Source organism: Vespa crabro, chromosome 1 (assembly GCF_910589235.1).
Source record: "Vespa crabro chromosome 1, iyVesCrab1.2, whole genome shotgun sequence".
In the NCBI taxonomy this organism is placed as follows: Eukaryota; Metazoa; Arthropoda; class Insecta; order Hymenoptera; family Vespidae; genus Vespa; species Vespa crabro.
Window position 1 is genome coordinate 15,337,466 of NC_060955.1, and position 17,121 is coordinate 15,354,586.

The 17,121-nt window shown below is 29.3% G+C and overlaps 5 protein-coding genes across 12 annotated transcripts; 3 read left to right on the forward strand and 2 right to left on the reverse strand.

Annotated features, from left to right (window-relative positions):
* The first annotated feature begins 723 nt into the window (after window positions 1-723).
* On the forward strand, window positions 724-2,158 carry LOC124424955 (luciferin sulfotransferase-like). Its single transcript, XM_046964672.1, has 5 exons — window positions 724-919; window positions 1,015-1,111; window positions 1,189-1,490; window positions 1,585-1,679; window positions 1,862-2,158. Exons 1-5 carry the CDS (start codon window positions 724-726, stop codon window positions 2,156-2,158), a joined length of 987 nt encoding a protein of 328 aa, XP_046820628.1.
* A 132-nt stretch (window positions 2,159-2,290) lies between these two features.
* LOC124432800 (ankycorbin-like) lies at window positions 2,291-4,126 on the reverse strand. Of its 3 annotated transcripts, none has more exons than XM_046982051.1 (5): window positions 3,990-4,126; window positions 3,304-3,925; window positions 2,991-3,236; window positions 2,787-2,914; window positions 2,291-2,696 (listed from the first exon to the last, which is right to left on the reverse strand). In XM_046982051.1, the coding sequence occupies exons 2-5, from the start codon at window positions 3,468-3,470 to the stop codon at window positions 2,422-2,424; spliced, it is 816 nt and encodes a 271-aa protein (XP_046838007.1). In that variant the 5' UTR covers window positions 3,471-3,925; window positions 3,990-4,126; the 3' UTR covers window positions 2,291-2,421. The 3 variants fall into 3 exon arrangements, with proteins under 3 accessions (XP_046838007.1, XP_046838015.1, XP_046838025.1); XM_046982059.1 differs by having other exon boundaries at window positions 3,304-3,673; window positions 3,872-3,995; XM_046982069.1 differs by lacking the exon at window positions 3,990-4,126 and having other exon boundaries at window positions 2,291-2,636; window positions 3,304-3,853.
* LOC124432775 (protein Skeletor, isoforms B/C) lies at window positions 4,035-8,309 on the forward strand. The gene is made up of 13 exons (XM_046981960.1): window positions 4,035-4,335; window positions 4,837-5,056; window positions 5,119-5,227; window positions 5,303-5,541; window positions 5,615-5,783; window positions 5,866-5,977; window positions 6,051-6,187; window positions 6,259-6,394; window positions 6,453-6,642; window positions 6,712-6,812; window positions 6,885-7,139; window positions 7,218-7,325; window positions 7,429-8,309. The coding sequence occupies exons 1-13, from the start codon at window positions 4,269-4,271 to the stop codon at window positions 7,614-7,616; spliced, it is 2,031 nt and encodes a 676-aa protein (XP_046837916.1). The 5' UTR covers window positions 4,035-4,268; the 3' UTR covers window positions 7,617-8,309.
* A 1,315-nt stretch (window positions 8,310-9,624) lies between these two features.
* LOC124432781 (protein fem-1 homolog C) lies at window positions 9,625-13,385 on the reverse strand. Of its 6 annotated transcripts, none has more exons than XM_046982022.1 (9): window positions 12,955-13,385; window positions 11,927-12,409; window positions 11,323-11,631; window positions 10,872-11,235; window positions 10,739-10,799; window positions 10,473-10,655; window positions 10,159-10,407; window positions 9,948-10,073; window positions 9,625-9,865 (listed from the first exon to the last, which is right to left on the reverse strand). In XM_046982022.1, the coding sequence occupies exons 2-9, from the start codon at window positions 12,360-12,362 to the stop codon at window positions 9,644-9,646; spliced, it is 1,950 nt and encodes a 649-aa protein (XP_046837978.1). In that variant the 5' UTR covers window positions 12,363-12,409; window positions 12,955-13,385; the 3' UTR covers window positions 9,625-9,643. The 6 variants fall into 6 exon arrangements, with proteins under 6 accessions (XP_046837978.1, XP_046837968.1, XP_046837958.1 ...); XM_046982012.1 differs by having other exon boundaries at window positions 11,921-12,409; window positions 13,079-13,384; XM_046982002.1 differs by having other exon boundaries at window positions 11,921-12,409; window positions 13,063-13,384.
* A 164-nt stretch (window positions 13,386-13,549) lies between these two features.
* On the forward strand, window positions 13,550-16,124 carry LOC124432798 (luciferin sulfotransferase). Its single transcript, XM_046982037.1, has 7 exons — window positions 13,550-13,781; window positions 13,858-14,061; window positions 14,168-14,264; window positions 14,330-14,486; window positions 14,554-14,674; window positions 15,357-15,451; window positions 15,528-16,124. Coding segments are annotated over exons 1-7 (990 nt in total). The 5' UTR covers window positions 13,550-13,780; the 3' UTR covers window positions 15,843-16,124.
* The last annotated feature ends 997 nt before the right edge of the window (window positions 16,125-17,121 follow it).

Consider the following 17,121-nt stretch of genomic DNA (forward strand, 5'->3'; position numbering starts at 1 on the left):
TTTAATGTACCTATGTCTAAAGAATAAAGAAAAAGAACACATTATCTTATTTAGATTATTTTCATTTTAATTATGATCCTTTCATGATTAAAAGTCTATTTCAGGAAATGCTTCTCTCTTTATAAAAAAAATTTGATTTTCCTATTGAACTCTATCGTAGTAGCTTTCTAAATGAATTTTTTTATAAATTTTTTGAAAAAGGGAAGGCCAGTCATGTGACATGAATAATATAACTATTTAGCGAGAAAAACTACTAAAAATTATCCGTAACAACCTTGTACAAGCGTATGACTATCTAATAAATGACTATCTAAATAAAAAATTGCCGCCAATTACTCGGTGTTCTTACCCTGATTTTACTGGAATTATCTCTCTGTCTCATATATAAACAAGCTGTTTAACTTTCGATCCAGCTAGTAAAGTTTCACTTCTCGACATCGAAGATAGTCTTTAATCATTAATATATATAATAATAATGTTTTTTTAACATTTTATCGTAAGGTCGTATATTTGCTTCTAATGTACCAATTTTATTATCTTGTTCTGGAGAAATCCGTATTATCATCCCTTATCAACGACCATTATAGATAAAATAAAAAATAAGAATTTCTTGATTATTTCGGTTAAAATAAAATCCAGTATACACAGTATTATATTATATATTCCATATTTGCATCAGGGCGATCGAATATTTAATAGAAATCGTTAAATAAGAGTGGAAGGATGGCTCCGCAAATAGATAACACTAACGTAACATTAGATCGAATATTGAAGGAAAAATTTACCTCGGAGTTTCGTAGTGGTTACATTACTGTGGAGGGTGTTTGTTTACCTGAACGTTATCAACATTTTGCAGAACAAATCGAAAATTTTGAGGTCAAAGATGATGATGTTTGGGTCTGCACCTTTCCAAAAACCGGTGAGAATTGAATAATGTAACCTCGTAGTCTTTGAATTCTTTACTTTTTTTATTAAATGATTCTCTTATGAAACAAACAAACAAACAAATAATAGGTACCACATGGACGCAGGAAATGGTTTGGTGTATTGGTAACGATTTAGATTTCCAAGGCGCAAAACAATTATTGTTTGAAAGATTTCCATTCTTAGAGTAAGTTTGAAAATTGGAATGTATTAATTTTCAACTGCTTAGCGTTAAAATAAATAAAGAAGAATTGGTTACGGTAGGGTCTCAATTATCTACGACTTCGAAAAGTCCTTGTTGGATATACCAAATTCATTGAATTCCGAGGTAATGCAAAATAGCGTGAACTTCATAAAAAACCAACTCAGTCCAAGATATATCAAAACCCATCTACCATTTCATCTCCTTCCGCGACAATTAAGAATGGGTGAAAAGAAAGCACGCATTATCAATGTCATTAGGAATCCAAAGGACACGTGTATCTCTTATTTTCATCATGGCAAGTTGGTTGAAGGTTATCGAGGTGATTTCGATGAATTTTGCCAGCTTTTTTTAGGAGGAAAACGTAAGTTTTTCATTTTAATAGCAATAATTATTTCGTATAATTTGAAGTAACATACCTTAACATCGTACATTATACTGTTAATCTTTTTTGCCAGTTACCTACGCTCCGTATTGGGAGCATGTCCTTGGTTATTGGAACAAAAAAAATGACATGAATATTTTATTCTTAAAGTACGAAGATATGAAGTCTGTAAGTATGTAACGCAATATTTACGAACGAGTTATTTTCTTAATTTTTTACAATCGTTTTACGTCGACTCTTAAAACATTACGTTAAAGGAAAGAAAAAGAAGGTGAAACAGATCGTTTCGCTTGTTATGAATTTCTCAAATATTATAAAGTGCTCCTATTAAAAAAAAATTTTGCTTGCAGGATCTTCCGTCTATAATCAAGAAAGTAGCCACTTTTCTGAACAAAAGGATTACAGATGACGAAGTGCAAACTTTAGCCACGCATCTCAGCTTTGCGAATATGAAGAAGAATCCTTCGGTGAACTATAAAGACGCAATTGAAAATTACAAAAAAATAAAATTAACCATCACCGATGGTACATTCATTCGAAGCGGAGAGGTCAATCAATGGAAAGGAAAATTATCTCCTGACATGGTCGAGAAATTTGACGGGATGACTAAGAAAATATTTGATCCTGTTGGTCTTCATTTTTTTTAATAGGTTTATCGACTTTTGACTTTTTTTTTTTTTTTTTTTTTTTTTTTTTTAATAAATGTGAACAAGTTCACGTTTTCTAAACAATAGCTATTTAAACTAATCAGAGTCTAAAAAAAAAGTTTAAGCTGAAAGTATGGAAACTTCTTTGTATTTATTTTTGCATTTATTATAATCTATGAAATACAATTACTTATACTTGTATGATATTGAAATGCAAATAATATTTACCAAAATAAAAATACTAATTTTATCATTTTTCACATTCAATCTTGATCCTCGCAATCAAGAGCATCTTCTTCGTATTGAATAGATGGTAACAGTTTTGGCAACGTAATTTCGGACAATTTTCGAAGCGAGATCTTGGTCAGCGGTGTAGGCAGGCTAATGTCGCTTCCTCTTTTAATCAAAAGAATAGCAGCATCTCTTTTTTTTCGCAAGATCGCAAGGTGTAAGGCCGTGAAGCCTGTTTGATCTCTAGCTGTAATATCGGCGCCACGATTCAAGAGCAGCAAAAGAACGTCCACATTCGAAAAAAGAACTAACAAATACATGCTCGAATTATATCGTTAAATTATATTTATTTTTTGATGATAAATATTTTTATATTTGTTATAACTGCGATACCTACCGGCTATCATTAGCGGTATTCGATTATTGTAATCTCGAACATTGATATCCAAACCGAAATCCAAAAGAATTTCCACATTTCTTAAACATTCTCCAACTATGGCATATTGAAGACAAGTCCAACCACGACTATAAATACATATATCTACGCGTTACTAAAATATAAATGATTAAGAAGTTGCATATTTTTGCCTTGAGTGCTCACTTGTCGATCTTTTTGATGTTAGCGCCTTTTTTTAAGAGCAATTGTAATATTTCCGGATTTTTGGTAGTGTATGCAGCACTCATAAGAATAGTTTTACCATAAGGTTGTGTTGTCGTATCGTCCAAACAGACTGGGATCTTCTCGATAAGTAATGCCAAAATATGAACATCGCCACGACGAATAACTTCTAGAAGGGGTGTTTTTAAGTCGAACGTGGGATAATGTAAGTTTATTGAATGGCTGGAACTAGGAAAATATGTATATCTTATTAATTTACATTGGACCTTGAAGGATAATTAACATATCTACTTACATCTTAGAAATGAAATCTCTAATTTTCTTAAAACTCGCAAATTTAATAAGTCTTATGAATTCCTCTTCTATGGTATAACCAGGTACCAAGATATCTGTGACTAAACAATGAGACTGACCATCGTAAAAGGACAATATCGAATCATTTGAATTGGAAATTATTGACATCGTAGATTTGTTACAACAAACAATAGAATCATATCGTATCGACAAACGTTCTACGCATGGCTATTTAAATCGATCAAACACGTCCAGTTACAATCATCATAATAATACGAGAGAGAAAAATCTTATTTTAAATTAAATAACAGTAAATAATTTCATTCCATACAAACAAAAAATACGCAAGATTTCGTTGATTCGCTGAAATTCTAAAAAAAAAGAAAGAAGAAGGATGAGGCATAAAAAATGGAATTCCAGTTCAGAAGTTGAAAAGTAATTTTACGTAAAAATTCTATTAGATTTATTGGATGATTATCGACGGCTATTGAGTCTTAGTCAGCGTTTGGTACCGGAAGAACGTTGATAGATTCGACGAGTTCGTAAAGAATTGAAATAAAACACGCGACTTGACTCAATGAAGGTACGTGCAGGCAGTCAATGCAGCGCATATACTTTCTCTTCTGAAAAGAAGGTTGAAATCACTTAGGCAAAGCCACTTGGAGGTGCGTTGCCTCGCGTACTAACCATTCGGAGAGCTAGAGTCTACTTTCTACTGAGATACTTCGTTTCAAGGAGCGAATCACCAACCGGTCGAACGCTCGATCTGCTATCGCGTCACTTCTTTCATTTTGTATCATTTCTTATCTCCAACGTGCGTGTGTGACATCTTAACATCAAAGAGACGCTATTTTGTTCTATTTATCTTCTATGTACATACGTTTCTTACCGTATATACACTCCATTTATCTGATCAACGCATAATATTTTCCTGGATTTCGTGTGAAAGCTCGATAAGATGAAGCAATGGCAAACGCCATAAAAACGTGGAGAGCGAGCGCTCTTGTGGCGTGTCTGTTTCTCTCTTATAACGGTACGTGTCATTGATGTCTCCTTCTATTGAGCTGGCGCGATCCTCCGAATCAATGGACCTTTCAATGGAGAACTTATAGAGCTCATTTTCCTTTTTATTATTCTTCCTTCTTTTGGTTCTTGTTTGTATTTTCGAAAATCAATTGATTGAATTCCACTAAATTATTTGACTGTCGATTGGTTTCGTAACTTTGAAATTATCTTTCGATTTCCGTTATGAATCACTTTAATGGAATGAATATAAGGATGATATAGATCGTTATTATCTAGAAGAGCTTTAAATATACATTTTCTTTTTAAAATTGTTCTGTTTAAGAACATTTTTTAAACAAAAAAATAAAAAAAAAAAATCCTTTCTATAAACTTCATTTTTATTTTTTCCTTATATTTTTTGAAAGCTTGACAAAAATAGATTCAAATGAATGGATAGGACGAGTATGTTCGTCGACGGACACATAATATGCATGAAACAATTTTACGAAATATGTAATTCGATCGACAGGTTTAGCGGAGGAGAATGACGAGGAATACAGAGGAAAATATATTGGAAGGTTGAACGCGTATCATCATCAGGTATCTGGTGAGTTATATGCAGTCGATGAGTACACGCTGCTTGTAACTTCCTTCAGTTACGATGGTAACGGAGCAGATACGTTCTTTTGGGCTGGTGCATCTAATCGGCCAGGTCCTCAAGGTTTCATCGTACCTGACGAGTGGGGCAAGTAAGCGACCTTGAATACCTTGCTTAACTTTCATGCTTTTCAACTTTTTCACTGATTTTCAGGACCAACGTACTTGGTCGGTATCTCAATCGAGATTTTACGCTGACCTTGCCGGACAATAAAAAGATAACGGATATTAAATGGTTCGCCGTGTACGATTTGGCTAGTCAGGTTGTTTTTTGCAAAATCTACTCATAATTTTTCATTCTCATGTATCAGTTTTAACGATTATTTTCGATTTTGTAGAACACGTTTGGTGATGTCTATATTCCTGAAGAATTTGATCCACCAGCTCCTCAGAAGATCTCTCAGCTATCCAAGAGATCCCATGACGTATCGTCTGAATCGATAGTAATCTTGGATTCGAAGACAATCAGTATACCACAATTTACATATGATGGGACAGGAAATGATACGTATTTCTGGGTCGGTTTAGGTCCTCAACCTTCGAGCAAAGGAACCAAAGTTCCTGATGAGTATGGATAGTAAGTAGAATAAATTTTTATGATAAGTTTTTTTTGAGGCATGTCTTCATTATTTATTCGCCTCTTTCATCAGCCTGGATCCACTGCGTACTTATAAAAAAGAGGATATAATAATCCAATTGCCAGGAGAAATGACTGTCTTTAACGTCGATTGGTTGAGCGTATTTGACGTAAAAACTAAATCGAATTATGGCTCGATTATTATACCAGACGGTCTTAACGTACCACCATCTTTAGTTAAAGTAAAATAATGCTTTCTCATGATTAAAAATCGATCATTTTATTGTTCTAAACGCATTTATTTAACATGTTCTCGATTGACAGATTGTCAAGCATACGCAATCTTTGCCAAATTGTGTTCAGCTCCATAAACGTTATCAAGTTAGTTGGGAAATCTTTGGTCCACAGATCACGATACAATTGGCTGGTCAAGTTGGTCAGTAATTTTATTATCTCATAAAGTAATTAAGATTCTTTGAGTCTTTAAGGCTTAACTTTGATGCTTATAGCCGAAGATGAGTACATGGCTTTCGGCTTATCCGGTTCTGATAGCTCCAGCCAAATGGAAGGTGCAGATGTTACCGTTGCTTATATGGATGGTACACGAGGCTATGCCACTGATTATAACATAACGACAAAAGCACCGGTACGTATATTTCTAATATCTACTGATAAAATATAGAAACAATTACCAATGACTAACAATTTGTAAAAAAGTGTGGAAAAGTTCTTGGACAGTACAAGGGTGTTTGCAAGGATGAGCTTTTAGGTGGATTAGACAGCAATCAATTGTATACCGCGGTAAGGGAAAACGGCATCAATATCATCACCTATAGGCGAACGCTTAATTCGTGTAAGTACAAAAACATAGTTCTGATAAACCCAATCTACAAACAATTTGTAATTTTTAGCTGATCCAGGAGACAAAACATATCCTACAGACAGGATGGTCTATATAATTTGGGCATTAGGAAGATTAGATGAGAATATGGAACCTAATTTTCATGATCTCTATCCTAAAAGTGACTTACGATTAGAATTGAGTCGTCAGGAACCGGAAAACACCTGTATGGACTTCACGGAAGATAATGAAAAGCTCATGTGAGGATTATAGTTCACTATTAATAGTAATATACTGCAATTCGAATCCATTTGCATCAAACTTTTTAGAATACCTTGGGAAAAGGCAGAAATATTCGATAGGAGTATTAGAACTTTTAAAGCAACTATTGGACCATCTGGAGGAAAAAAAGGCTACCAAGGAATAACAGGTTTGTAAACACGTTTAGTCACTCTCTGTAATTTAATTATGTCTCCAGTATGATCGGAATTTATGGTAATAGGACAAACGTCAATGGGTTACGCGTGGTACATTGAAGGTCAATTAATACCGGAATTGTACTTGCGTCGAGGATTAACATACAACTTCGTTGTCTATGGAGGTAATAATCCTCATAGTTCTAATTTGTATCATCCTCTAATTATCACGGACGAGCCTCACGGAGGCTATGATAGACTCAGCGATATTGCACAAAACAAAGTAAGAGTATTAGCTGGTGTTGAGTTTACTAGAAGAGGCCGACCAAGGCCAACAGCAGGTACCTTAAATAATAGAATTATTATTTAAAAGAATTAACTTTATAAATTGATCAATATAAAAGCATATTTATTTACAGTGGGCCCTCTTTGTTTGAGCAAGCATGATGGCAGAGACAGAAGACTAGACGATGACTTTTTATCTTTCAAAAAATTTAATAGAAGTCTTATATCTATTTGCGAACCTGGTAAATTATGATCGATATATTTTTTACAAAGAAATTACGATTCGATTATTAGAAGATACGATTTCGATATTAATCATTTTACTGTATATTCGTGTCTTCATAGGTGAAGGAGGTATTTTAGAAGTGACACCTAACTCGTCGTGGCCGGATATTGTTTATTATAATTCCTTTACTCATGCAAATATGGGTTGGAAAATATACGTCGTTGATGCTTATTCTCGAAGCGAAGCAATTTTACATAACTTATCACTAACTGTTGGAATAGTGGCTGTGTTTTTTCGTCTCTTATAAATTTAGATACATGCTAAAAAAATTGATTGTCCTTTTTTATTATCTAAGAATGAAATAATTTTCACAAATGATTTTCACAAGCAATCTTCGTGAACATATTTATCAAACTTGGCAATAAGACAATTAGATCTTTATTTACGATTAACATTAAGATAATGTTTTCTATTTATGATCGAATGACTGATGTTTATCATATGAGAATCACATCATCATTGACATTTTATATTTCTTCTTTTTTATGTTTCATTTATGTGTTGTTCCTTGCTTATTATTATAGTGCCAAAGGAAACTTATAGTTGTCAAAAGCAACACATACTATATATCCTTCGTATGTTGTACACTTTGATCGAAAATTATAATAGATAAGACGATTGATTTTATATATTTTTTTCACGTCTTTACTTTATTTCTTTTAATAATATTAAACATAATACTCATATGAATATCAATGTATGTATATTAAGTTTCATAAACATTATGTATTTAGTGCTGCATATATTTATTATATTACAAAATAATTTTTATATAAGATGTAAGATATAAACAATCGTATTAAGTACTGTATTCGTTATATATTCTTGTATTATATATTTACAAAATCTCATTTTTAATATTCATTTATTTGTAATCTGGATTTTTGAATAATTTTTGCAAACTTAATATACTTGTACTGTGGCATGCATCTAGATATAATTTCTTATTATTATGTACGTATATTTATGTCATATCACCTTTTATAGGCTTTTTTGTTTAATAATCTCAATTTTTTTAATATATTTGCAACGGGTAGAGAAATTTAAGACAATATAATTATACAAATATAAAGTTCGAAAATAAATGTCATACCTACAAACGTAAAACATCTTTAGTACTGAAAGTAAATATTTTAATACTGTGTTACCATGCGATCTAGTTTTGCACTTAAAAGTGCCAATACTTAAAAAATAGTTTTGAATTATATATATAAATAAAATGTATAAAAGTGTTTTAAAACTTATAAGTGAAAACCAAATTTTATTTAAAATTTTACTTCTAAGCAATTATTATGTATCCAATGAACAATTTCATAAAAACTATTTAAGCATAGTCTTTTCAAAATGAATATTTTATTAGCCTCTACCTACAACTGAAAAAAAATGTATTTACTAAATTAAAAAGAAATATTACTTTTTTGTAATAATATAATAAAAAAGGAGAAAGCAGGATGATAAGCTATTGGTTGCTAAACGATATCGTGTGTGGTTATAATAATAATAATATATTTAATCTTAAATATATTAAAAATTCGACATGCACAATACAACACTGGCTACTCTAACGATACTGACAACTCTGCACCGACGATTCTAAAACTTTATTCCCACTAAACCAAAAATGAGGAATTTTTTGTTGATGTTCCATATATCTTGAAAAAATCTCTTGCTATCGAATGTTTCTCCATTTCTGTTTCGAACAACAAATTTCACCGCTTCTTGGCTATTTCCATTCGAAGCAGTAAATATTAAAGAAAAATATGAAACATGCGGCCACATGTGGAAACAGAAATAAATGCTCTTCCAATGTGTAATGCAAATAGTCTTGAAAAAAAAAGAAACCGAAACAAAACACAAATATCTCTCAGACTATGTTGCTTCCAAACGTGGAAAAATATTTCTATAAATTGTTGTTCAAAATATTTTGAAACATGCAGCAACAAGAGGCGTTATCACTTCGGTGAAGATAAGGGTTAAAAATTCTGACTAATTTTTAAACAAAGCTTTGTTTAAAAATTAACATGTATCTTGCACTATATCATCAGCAGTGCAAAGATAAAAATAACCTAATACTTATCTCAACTTGTAGTTTAAAAATGTATGTATCGATTCACTCATCACACTCATAACGTACACCTATCTGTTTTCTTAGAGAAAACTTTCAAATTGTTCACATCTTACAATATTACTTTTGTATAAACTTACATACACGTTTTTGTTTTTTTAAATTTGTCGAATGTATCATAACTTTCATATTATTGTAAAAATATACATTTATTCTCTGTGAAATTCTAAAAACTCTTGCAATGCAGATGGCAATTCTATGCAGTCAATACCATATTTACACATTGCATGTGCCGCGTGACATTGTAAGCTAATATATTTAACAAGATTCACATTATTCTCAGGATAGGAAGATATTAAATCTGCTGGTGTATTTCCAGCTTTGTTTGGAATATCTAAATGAGCCCCATAATCCAACAATAATTTTATGAGCTGCGTTTAAAAAATATATAAAAAAAAAGAATTATAAAATTGTTTTATCCCACATACTGATAAACAGATGTAACATACTTACTGGAACATCAAATTTTTTAACTTTGCTTGCTATGTGCAAAGGAGTTGATCGTGATTCATTTCGTGCATTGACTTTTGCTCCACATTCTAAAAGTAACTTAACAACTTCCAAACGTGGAAAAATTACCTAAAATTTTATTAGCATTTGTTTTAGTGATATTATATAATATACTAGTGATATATGTTTACATAATCAGCAAATCTAGACTAACTTGAGTTGCATTAGCAGTAGTAAAATAACTTGTGTTGATAGTATTCAAACTAGATACACATAGATGCAAAAGAGTATCTTCTGCATGTGCAGATCTAGGATTTTGTTTAACTAATTCATGTACTAGTTGTTTTGTTAATGTTTTCTCCTCATTAGTTTCTCCTGTTTCTATCAATAAATATATTAAATGTGTCACACATTTTAAGATCCGTTCATAACTTTCTTGTTGTCTTTTGTGCACTGGTTTTATCTATAATGATTTAATATGAAATCATAGTAAAAAATAAATATAATTGTATAATTCTAGGAAAATACCTCTAATAATTCTCTAGCATCTATTAATTGACTTGAGAGTAACTTAAAGATAGCTACTACATCACAGAATCTAGGCTCCTTTTTATTTCCATTACGATTCATGACCTCCAAAGTTTTTTCATTTAAATCAATCATAAGCTTCAGTAAAGCTTGTGCTGTTAGACATGTGTCAGCATACAAAATCTGCAAAGTCATAAATATTATTATACATATTTATTAAATACTTCTTTATTTTAATATACTATATATGTACAATGTATACTTACAGAATCTCTTTCGACACGAATTTCTAATGCCCTACGCCACAAATCTATGCAACGTTGATATCTATAACAAAAAATTATATAACAAATTTTATAAAATAATATTATATCAGTAATAGTATATCAAAATATATACCTTAATGTATCAGCATATGAAGCTCCCCTAAACATTAACCTTAATAATGTATCTTTATGATGTGGTCCTAATATTCGTTCACATATTAATAAACTTTGTATTCGCATTGCATCTATATCAAGTGCAATTACATTTAATTCCTCTAGAGTAGTAAATTCCATTGCATATCGGTAAGTATCTCGTTTGGGTAACACAGGTTTTTTTTGTAATGGTTTACCATCTACCATATGAGAGTTTCTAATTTCCATAGCTGTTCTCCAATACTTTAAAGCCATTTGTGTATCATTATGATCATAAAAAAATGTGGAACCCATTAACTCATTAGCATCTGCTAATCTTTCTGGAGAATAAGACACGTTTTCCACTAAAATAATATGTATTAATAAATAAAATCTATATAAATGTATTATATAAATTTTAATTATAACATTAAATGTAATGAATCTTTTACCTAAATATTCAAATATTGGAATGGTCCCTCTTAAACAAGCAATTTGAAGTGCATCATCATTACACCGAGATCTAATATGAGGATCTGCATTATGTTCAAGAAAAAGTTTTGTAGTTTTAAATTTATTCTCTTGAATAGCATAATATAAAGCAGTTTTATTATGAATATCCCTAGCATTTATATCAGCGCCATGCTGCAGAAGGAAAATGCATAATTCTACACTCTGTATTGAATTTATTAAGCATGTTCCACCATTATAATTTGGTTTTGATATGTCAGCACCATTTTCAACCAAATAGGATACAATATCTAAAATATAAAATATATATCAATAAAAAATAATATAAAAAAAGAATCTTTCTGGCCGTATATCAAATATTCCATTTCTTGCTTTATGCAATACTATATCAATATAGCACAATTAGTAATGACACAATAAGTTTTGATCTTGGCAATAAAACATAGATCTAAATCTATGTATAATTATATCTCTGGTTCAATACTATTTGCTTATATATATTAAATTATAAAAACTTTGATAATAAATAATATAAAAATATATATGTCTATAATTATTAAGAAAGACATATTGTATTACCCATACGTGTCACGAAGCATGTTGATCTTACTGTAGTAGAACCAGAATCTGAGACAGCATTAATATCTGCACCATGAGCTATCAAACACTTTACTACAGGAAGTTTTTCAGATACTGCAGCACACCATAGTGGTGTAACATAATGTATTGATCTATCATCAGGCGCTGCATAGTTTCCTCTCTGTTCAATGTCTGCATCACATACTGTTATAAGATATTCTACAATGTCTACATGACCTCTTTTGCAGGCAATAAATAATGGTGCACATCCATCTATTTTATAAGACACAATTTCTCTCCGAGTTTCAATTTTACATTTTTCTATACGGTTTCGTAAAGCATATGATAGGTGTGCATCCAATCCAGTATATTTACATTCATCCATAAGATCATCAAAAATTTCATCCGTGGAATACATTGTTTGATATTTACTAGATTGCATATTCTTTTTCCCAAATATTATATATTAGGTCCTTCTAATTTAAATCTCTAAAATGTATAAAATAAATATTATATCAAAAATAGTAAAATTTTTTAAATCTGAAGACTAAAGAACTTAAGAATAAAAAACTATGTAAAATTAGATATATAGAAAGACTTGTATATATACTTTTTAGTGAATTAAAAACTTTTACATGTCTCATGACAATACACAAAAAACAGATGTTTCATATTAGAAACAAAGTAATAAAGACGGGACAAAGAAAACTAACCTGAAAAAACTAAACTATGTATATACAAACTTATGAGACAGAATTTGCTTTAATAATATTTAAGAAAATCTCTAATCAACAGAAATCACAATATAAAATATAATCAAATTTGAGAAACAATATTTTCTTATTTTATGGAGATTAAAATGTAGATTAAAATGCAGATATTTGTAAAGTTATCAATACTTGACTTTCAAAATAAACTTACTTAACTTTCAAAATAAATTTAATTACATATATTTGCATTTTCACACACTACATACAATAAATACCACACATATGCACGTTATATTAACATATAATAAATAATTATTAACCTACTCATAATAATCAACAACCCATTCCATCATATAAACGGTAGAAATATTACTAGTTTTCTTTGTATTGTAAATGACAGATGCTAGTTATAAATTACATGATTAAAATTACCGGCCGTGCATCGTACCCGAATTGATTATCATAGTTTTATATGTAACAGTTTATACATCATCCGTGATCTAAACCGATATTTTCCCTGTTTCTTGGTCTGACTACGGAGACATACAAGCACAACACGGAATTGTATAAATATGATGACGATATTAATTTTTAAGAGCGTATTTACAATTTTCAGATAATGTAACACGGTCTCCGGTCATATATAAATGTTTGAACAAAGAATGGCTACAGCTAGATTGTATATAAATGAATCTTAATTTTGATAAATACAAATATCGTATTATAAAATGAATAAACAAATATTTTTTTATATGTAACAAGGCTATACATCTTATTCATCCTGCTTTTCCGTTAGATTATCTTTTTATTATTTTCCTATTATATTTTTATTATTATCTATCTTTATATTATTTTTTTATTTTAAAATAAAATAATTCAAATCTAGAATTATTTATTAACATGAACACATAAATAAATATATTAATGATTAATTACTGTATCATTCCATAAAAATGTAAAAAAGTAGAACGATTGATACTTTCAAATAAAAAAAAAATTTATGGAGATAGTAGAATGAAAATGCTTCGAAAGTGGTTTGACATACTTGCACATTTCCTTCACACAGCCTTTTTTAAATCAGTATATCTCTTAACTGTATATAAGTGTACAGCTTATGCAAAATCTAAACGTTTGTAAAGTATTTTGAACAAGTAAGTATAAACAAATTTTATTTTTTACTTATATCGTTTAGCGTAACTATCATTGACCAAAATAAAATGATTATAGTGAATAAAAAATCTATTATATTTTCAACCATGGAAGGCAATTTTGCTGATAAATTGGATTATATGTTTGGAGTAAAATCCAGCTTTTTCAAAGTAGAACCAGGATACTGTTTATTACCTCCTAATTATGCGTTCTTTGCTAAAAAAATAAGAGATATGAAAATATACGAAGATGACATATGGGTAGTTTCTTATCCTCGAACTGGTAATTTTTATTTTTCACTTATTTTTGAGATAAATTATAAATCATAAAATTGTAATATAATAAAATTAAGTAATATTTAGTATATTTGGTAATATTTACATTATAGGTAGTCATTGGGTACAAGAAATGGTATGGTGTATTGGAAATAATTTTGATTATAAAACCACGAAAACTCTTTTGGTGATACGTAGTCCGTTGCTAGAGTAAGGATATTAATAAAATGTAAATAATTCAATTACAAAAAAGCATAACAGCTGATATGTTTTAGAGCATCCGCCCTCATGGTTACAGGAAATTACGTAGATTGGTTTTCAAAATTAGGTGACTCAGTAGAAAATGTTGTGAATGCATCACGACCTCGATATATTAAATCACATCTACCTTGGGATTTATTACCTACAGATATTCACTTGAAAAAACCAAAAGTATAAACATACATTTAATTATGTTTATGAACTAAAGTAACGCTTATAAAAATTTATTATCTTTCAGATTATATATATAAGCCGAAATCCTAAAGATACATGTGTGAGCTTTTACCATTACTGTAAAGTATTTCATAATATGAAAGGCAGCTTCGAAGATTTCGCGGAATTATTTGTGAATGACAATGGTATTAATTACACAAAAGTTATACATTATTATAGAATATATACAGAATGTCCTTACTTTTTTCTAACTAATAATACCAGCATATTTCACAAATAAAAATGAGAAGAAAATATATAAACATAGTCTCAGAAATGCTACATTAAAAAGTTATAACAGAAATATGAGATAACATCAGATTGTTTTTCGTTCGATATAGTACATATAAGAACAGATTAGCAGTAATTATCTAATATGTTTACACAAGCTATTTGCTACTTGAAATCATTGTAATAATATGGTTCTCCAAAATAAAAGGAAATCGACAAAAAAATTTTGAATATAATTAATTCAATTTTTGGTAGATGTCAGTTTTGTATTTATAAGAACTTCGAAATGGAACTAAAATAGATAAATATTATAAATTTATTCATTTACTACATCAAACAAAAACCAGTCTATTGTTATTTTGTAGTTTTGTTATAACTTTTTAACATAGCATTTTTGAATCTATGTTTACGACATTATATTTAAGACATTTTTTTATTTTTACTTAGAATATGCTGGCATGTGGAAAAAAGTGTGTACATTCTCTCTCTCTCTCTCTCTCTCTCTCTGTGTATATATATATATATATAAATTATATATATAATATTATATATATATATATAAATTAATGATAATGTTTTTGATAATTTGTATTCAAGTTCCAATGGGACCATTCTGGAATCATGTACTTCCTTTCTGGAATGCTAGAAAACAAGATAATATTTTGTTTTTAACATATGAAGATATGAAGAAGGTTACATATGAGAATACTTATTATAATAATATTATATGTGTTTCTAAAATGTGTTAACTATAATTGCATTTTTCAGGATCAAGCTGACATAATTAAAAAAACAGCAAAATTTCTTAACAAAACAATAACAAATGAACAAATTATTGAACTTAGCGAACACTTAAAATTCTCTAAAATGACGACAAATCCTGCTGTAAATTTAGAACATATATTAAAAGAAAAGGGTTTTGATGAAAATAATCCTAATGTAAAATTTATAAGGAAAGGCAAAATTGGTGATTGGAAAAATTACATGTCAGAAGATCTAAGTCAAAAATTTGATATTTGGATGGAGAAACATTTAGAAAATACTGATTTAAAACTGGATACAGAAAGTTCTATATGTGAATAGCAATGAAAATTACCTATTTATTATTTATTTTATCTAAGCAATGATAAAGTTACATTAAAATTTGCTGCATATAAAAATCCAGAGAATAATTTTTGTATGCTATAATATACTTTCTTCTAGACTTTTATATGACAGATATTAATACAAAATTAGAGATAGAAAAATCTATATATTATATGTCATAATTAATTAAATGATCATACATATATGTATAACAGAATAAAATTTCTTCTGATAAATTAAATATCGGTTGAAAACTAAATAATTTCATATTACGTAAATGGAGCTAATTAGTTCGGTAGTACTTACATTGTATTGTATTTTATATCTAAATAAAAATCACATTTTATTCAGTGTTTTTCTTATTTAAAATGTTAACATTACTTATTGGTAAACCCAATATAAAAAAATTATTACACTGAATAAGGATGGTCCAGATCTGACCATATGGAAGTACTGCTTACAGAGATATCTACCAACAAATATGAAATATATAGAAAATTCTGAAAGAGAACGAATTCAAGAAAATTGGTAACTTACTTGGACGACTACGACATTTACGAGATGAAGTACTATGACATAATGAAAGAATGTCAAGTGAAATTCGAATATTGAATTGTTTATGTTAAGTTTGTGACTAATTCTAATTTAAAATATGAACATATTTAACGAATATTTGCCATTACACATAATATTACTATTTCATTAAAATTATTGAATTAATAATTTAATTGACGCGTTTTTATTACGCGTAGAAATATAAAATTATGGAATCAATGATGCTTATCGTGTTTTGTAATCTTATTCAATCTATTCTCATACTTTTACATAATATTTTGCATTAATTTAAAGATGGTTAAAATATGTATAAACACCATATGTATAATATATACTATATTAGTAATATATTATACATATGGTATAATATATTACTAATTAGATATAATATATCTGATTAGTAAACGTGCAATTAATTATATAAAGCCCGGCTAATTTTTTATATTTTACAATACAATATAAATTCATAGAATACATTCATTTATATTAGGGAGACCGGAAAGTAATGTCATTTTTTTAAATTAAATTCAAACAAATAAATTTTTAACAATTTTTAACAATTTTTAATAATTTTTAACAATCAAATATCGACATGCGCAGAAAAGACATTACTTTCCGGTCTCCCTAAACTATATATTCTTACATACATATATGTGTCATTGTTTGATATTGAAATGTAACTTAACATACTCTCCTGTTCACTTGTCGACTTTAGTCGATC

What these genes read in the sequence shown, in the direction of transcription:
- LOC124424955 (XM_046964672.1), top strand. Translation starts at nt 724, where the DNA reads ATGGCTCCGCAAATAGATAACACTAACGTAACATTAGATCGAATATTG. An exon ending in CTGCACCTTTCCAAAAACCG is followed by an intron (nt 920 to 1,014) that starts GTGAGAATTGAA and finishes AACAAATAATAG; the next exon opens with GTACCACATGGACGCAGGAA. An exon ending in GCTTTTTTTAGGAGGAAAAC is followed by an intron (nt 1,491 to 1,584) that starts GTAAGTTTTTCA and finishes CTTTTTTGCCAG; the next exon opens with TTACCTACGCTCCGTATTGG.
- LOC124432800 (XM_046982051.1), bottom strand. Translation starts at nt 3,470, where the DNA reads ATGTCAATAATTTCCAATTCAAATGATTCGATATTGTCCTTTTACGAT. An exon ending in AGAGATTTCATTTCTAAGAT is followed by an intron (nt 3,237 to 3,303) that starts GTAAGTAGATAT and finishes ATATTTTCCTAG; the next exon opens with TTCCAGCCATTCAATAAACT. An exon ending in AATACCGCTAATGATAGCCG is followed by an intron (nt 2,697 to 2,786) that starts GTAGGTATCGCA and finishes TGTATTTGTTAG; the next exon opens with TTCTTTTTTCGAATGTGGAC.
- LOC124432775 (XM_046981960.1), top strand. Translation starts at nt 4,269, where the DNA reads ATGGCAAACGCCATAAAAACGTGGAGAGCGAGCGCTCTTGTGGCGTGT. An exon ending in TCTGTTTCTCTCTTATAACG is followed by an intron (nt 4,336 to 4,836) that starts GTACGTGTCATT and finishes TTCGATCGACAG; the next exon opens with GTTTAGCGGAGGAGAATGAC. An exon ending in GAAGATAATGAAAAGCTCAT is followed by an intron (nt 6,643 to 6,711) that starts GTGAGGATTATA and finishes CAAACTTTTTAG; the next exon opens with AATACCTTGGGAAAAGGCAG.
- LOC124432781 (XM_046982012.1), bottom strand. Translation starts at nt 12,362, where the DNA reads ATGCAATCTAGTAAATATCAAACAATGTATTCCACGGATGAAATTTTT. An exon ending in ATGCTAGAGAATTATTAGAG is followed by an intron (nt 10,408 to 10,472) that starts GTATTTTCCTAG and finishes AAATCATTATAG; the next exon opens with ATAAAACCAGTGCACAAAAG. An exon ending in TTAAAAAATTTGATGTTCCA is followed by an intron (nt 9,866 to 9,947) that starts GTAAGTATGTTA and finishes TTTTAAACGCAG; the next exon opens with CTCATAAAATTATTGTTGGA.
- LOC124432798 (XM_046982037.1), top strand. An exon ending in AGTTTCTTATCCTCGAACTG is followed by an intron (nt 14,062 to 14,167) that starts GTAATTTTTATT and finishes TTTACATTATAG; the next exon opens with GTAGTCATTGGGTACAAGAA. An exon ending in ATACGTAGTCCGTTGCTAGA is followed by an intron (nt 14,265 to 14,329) that starts GTAAGGATATTA and finishes GATATGTTTTAG; the next exon opens with AGCATCCGCCCTCATGGTTA.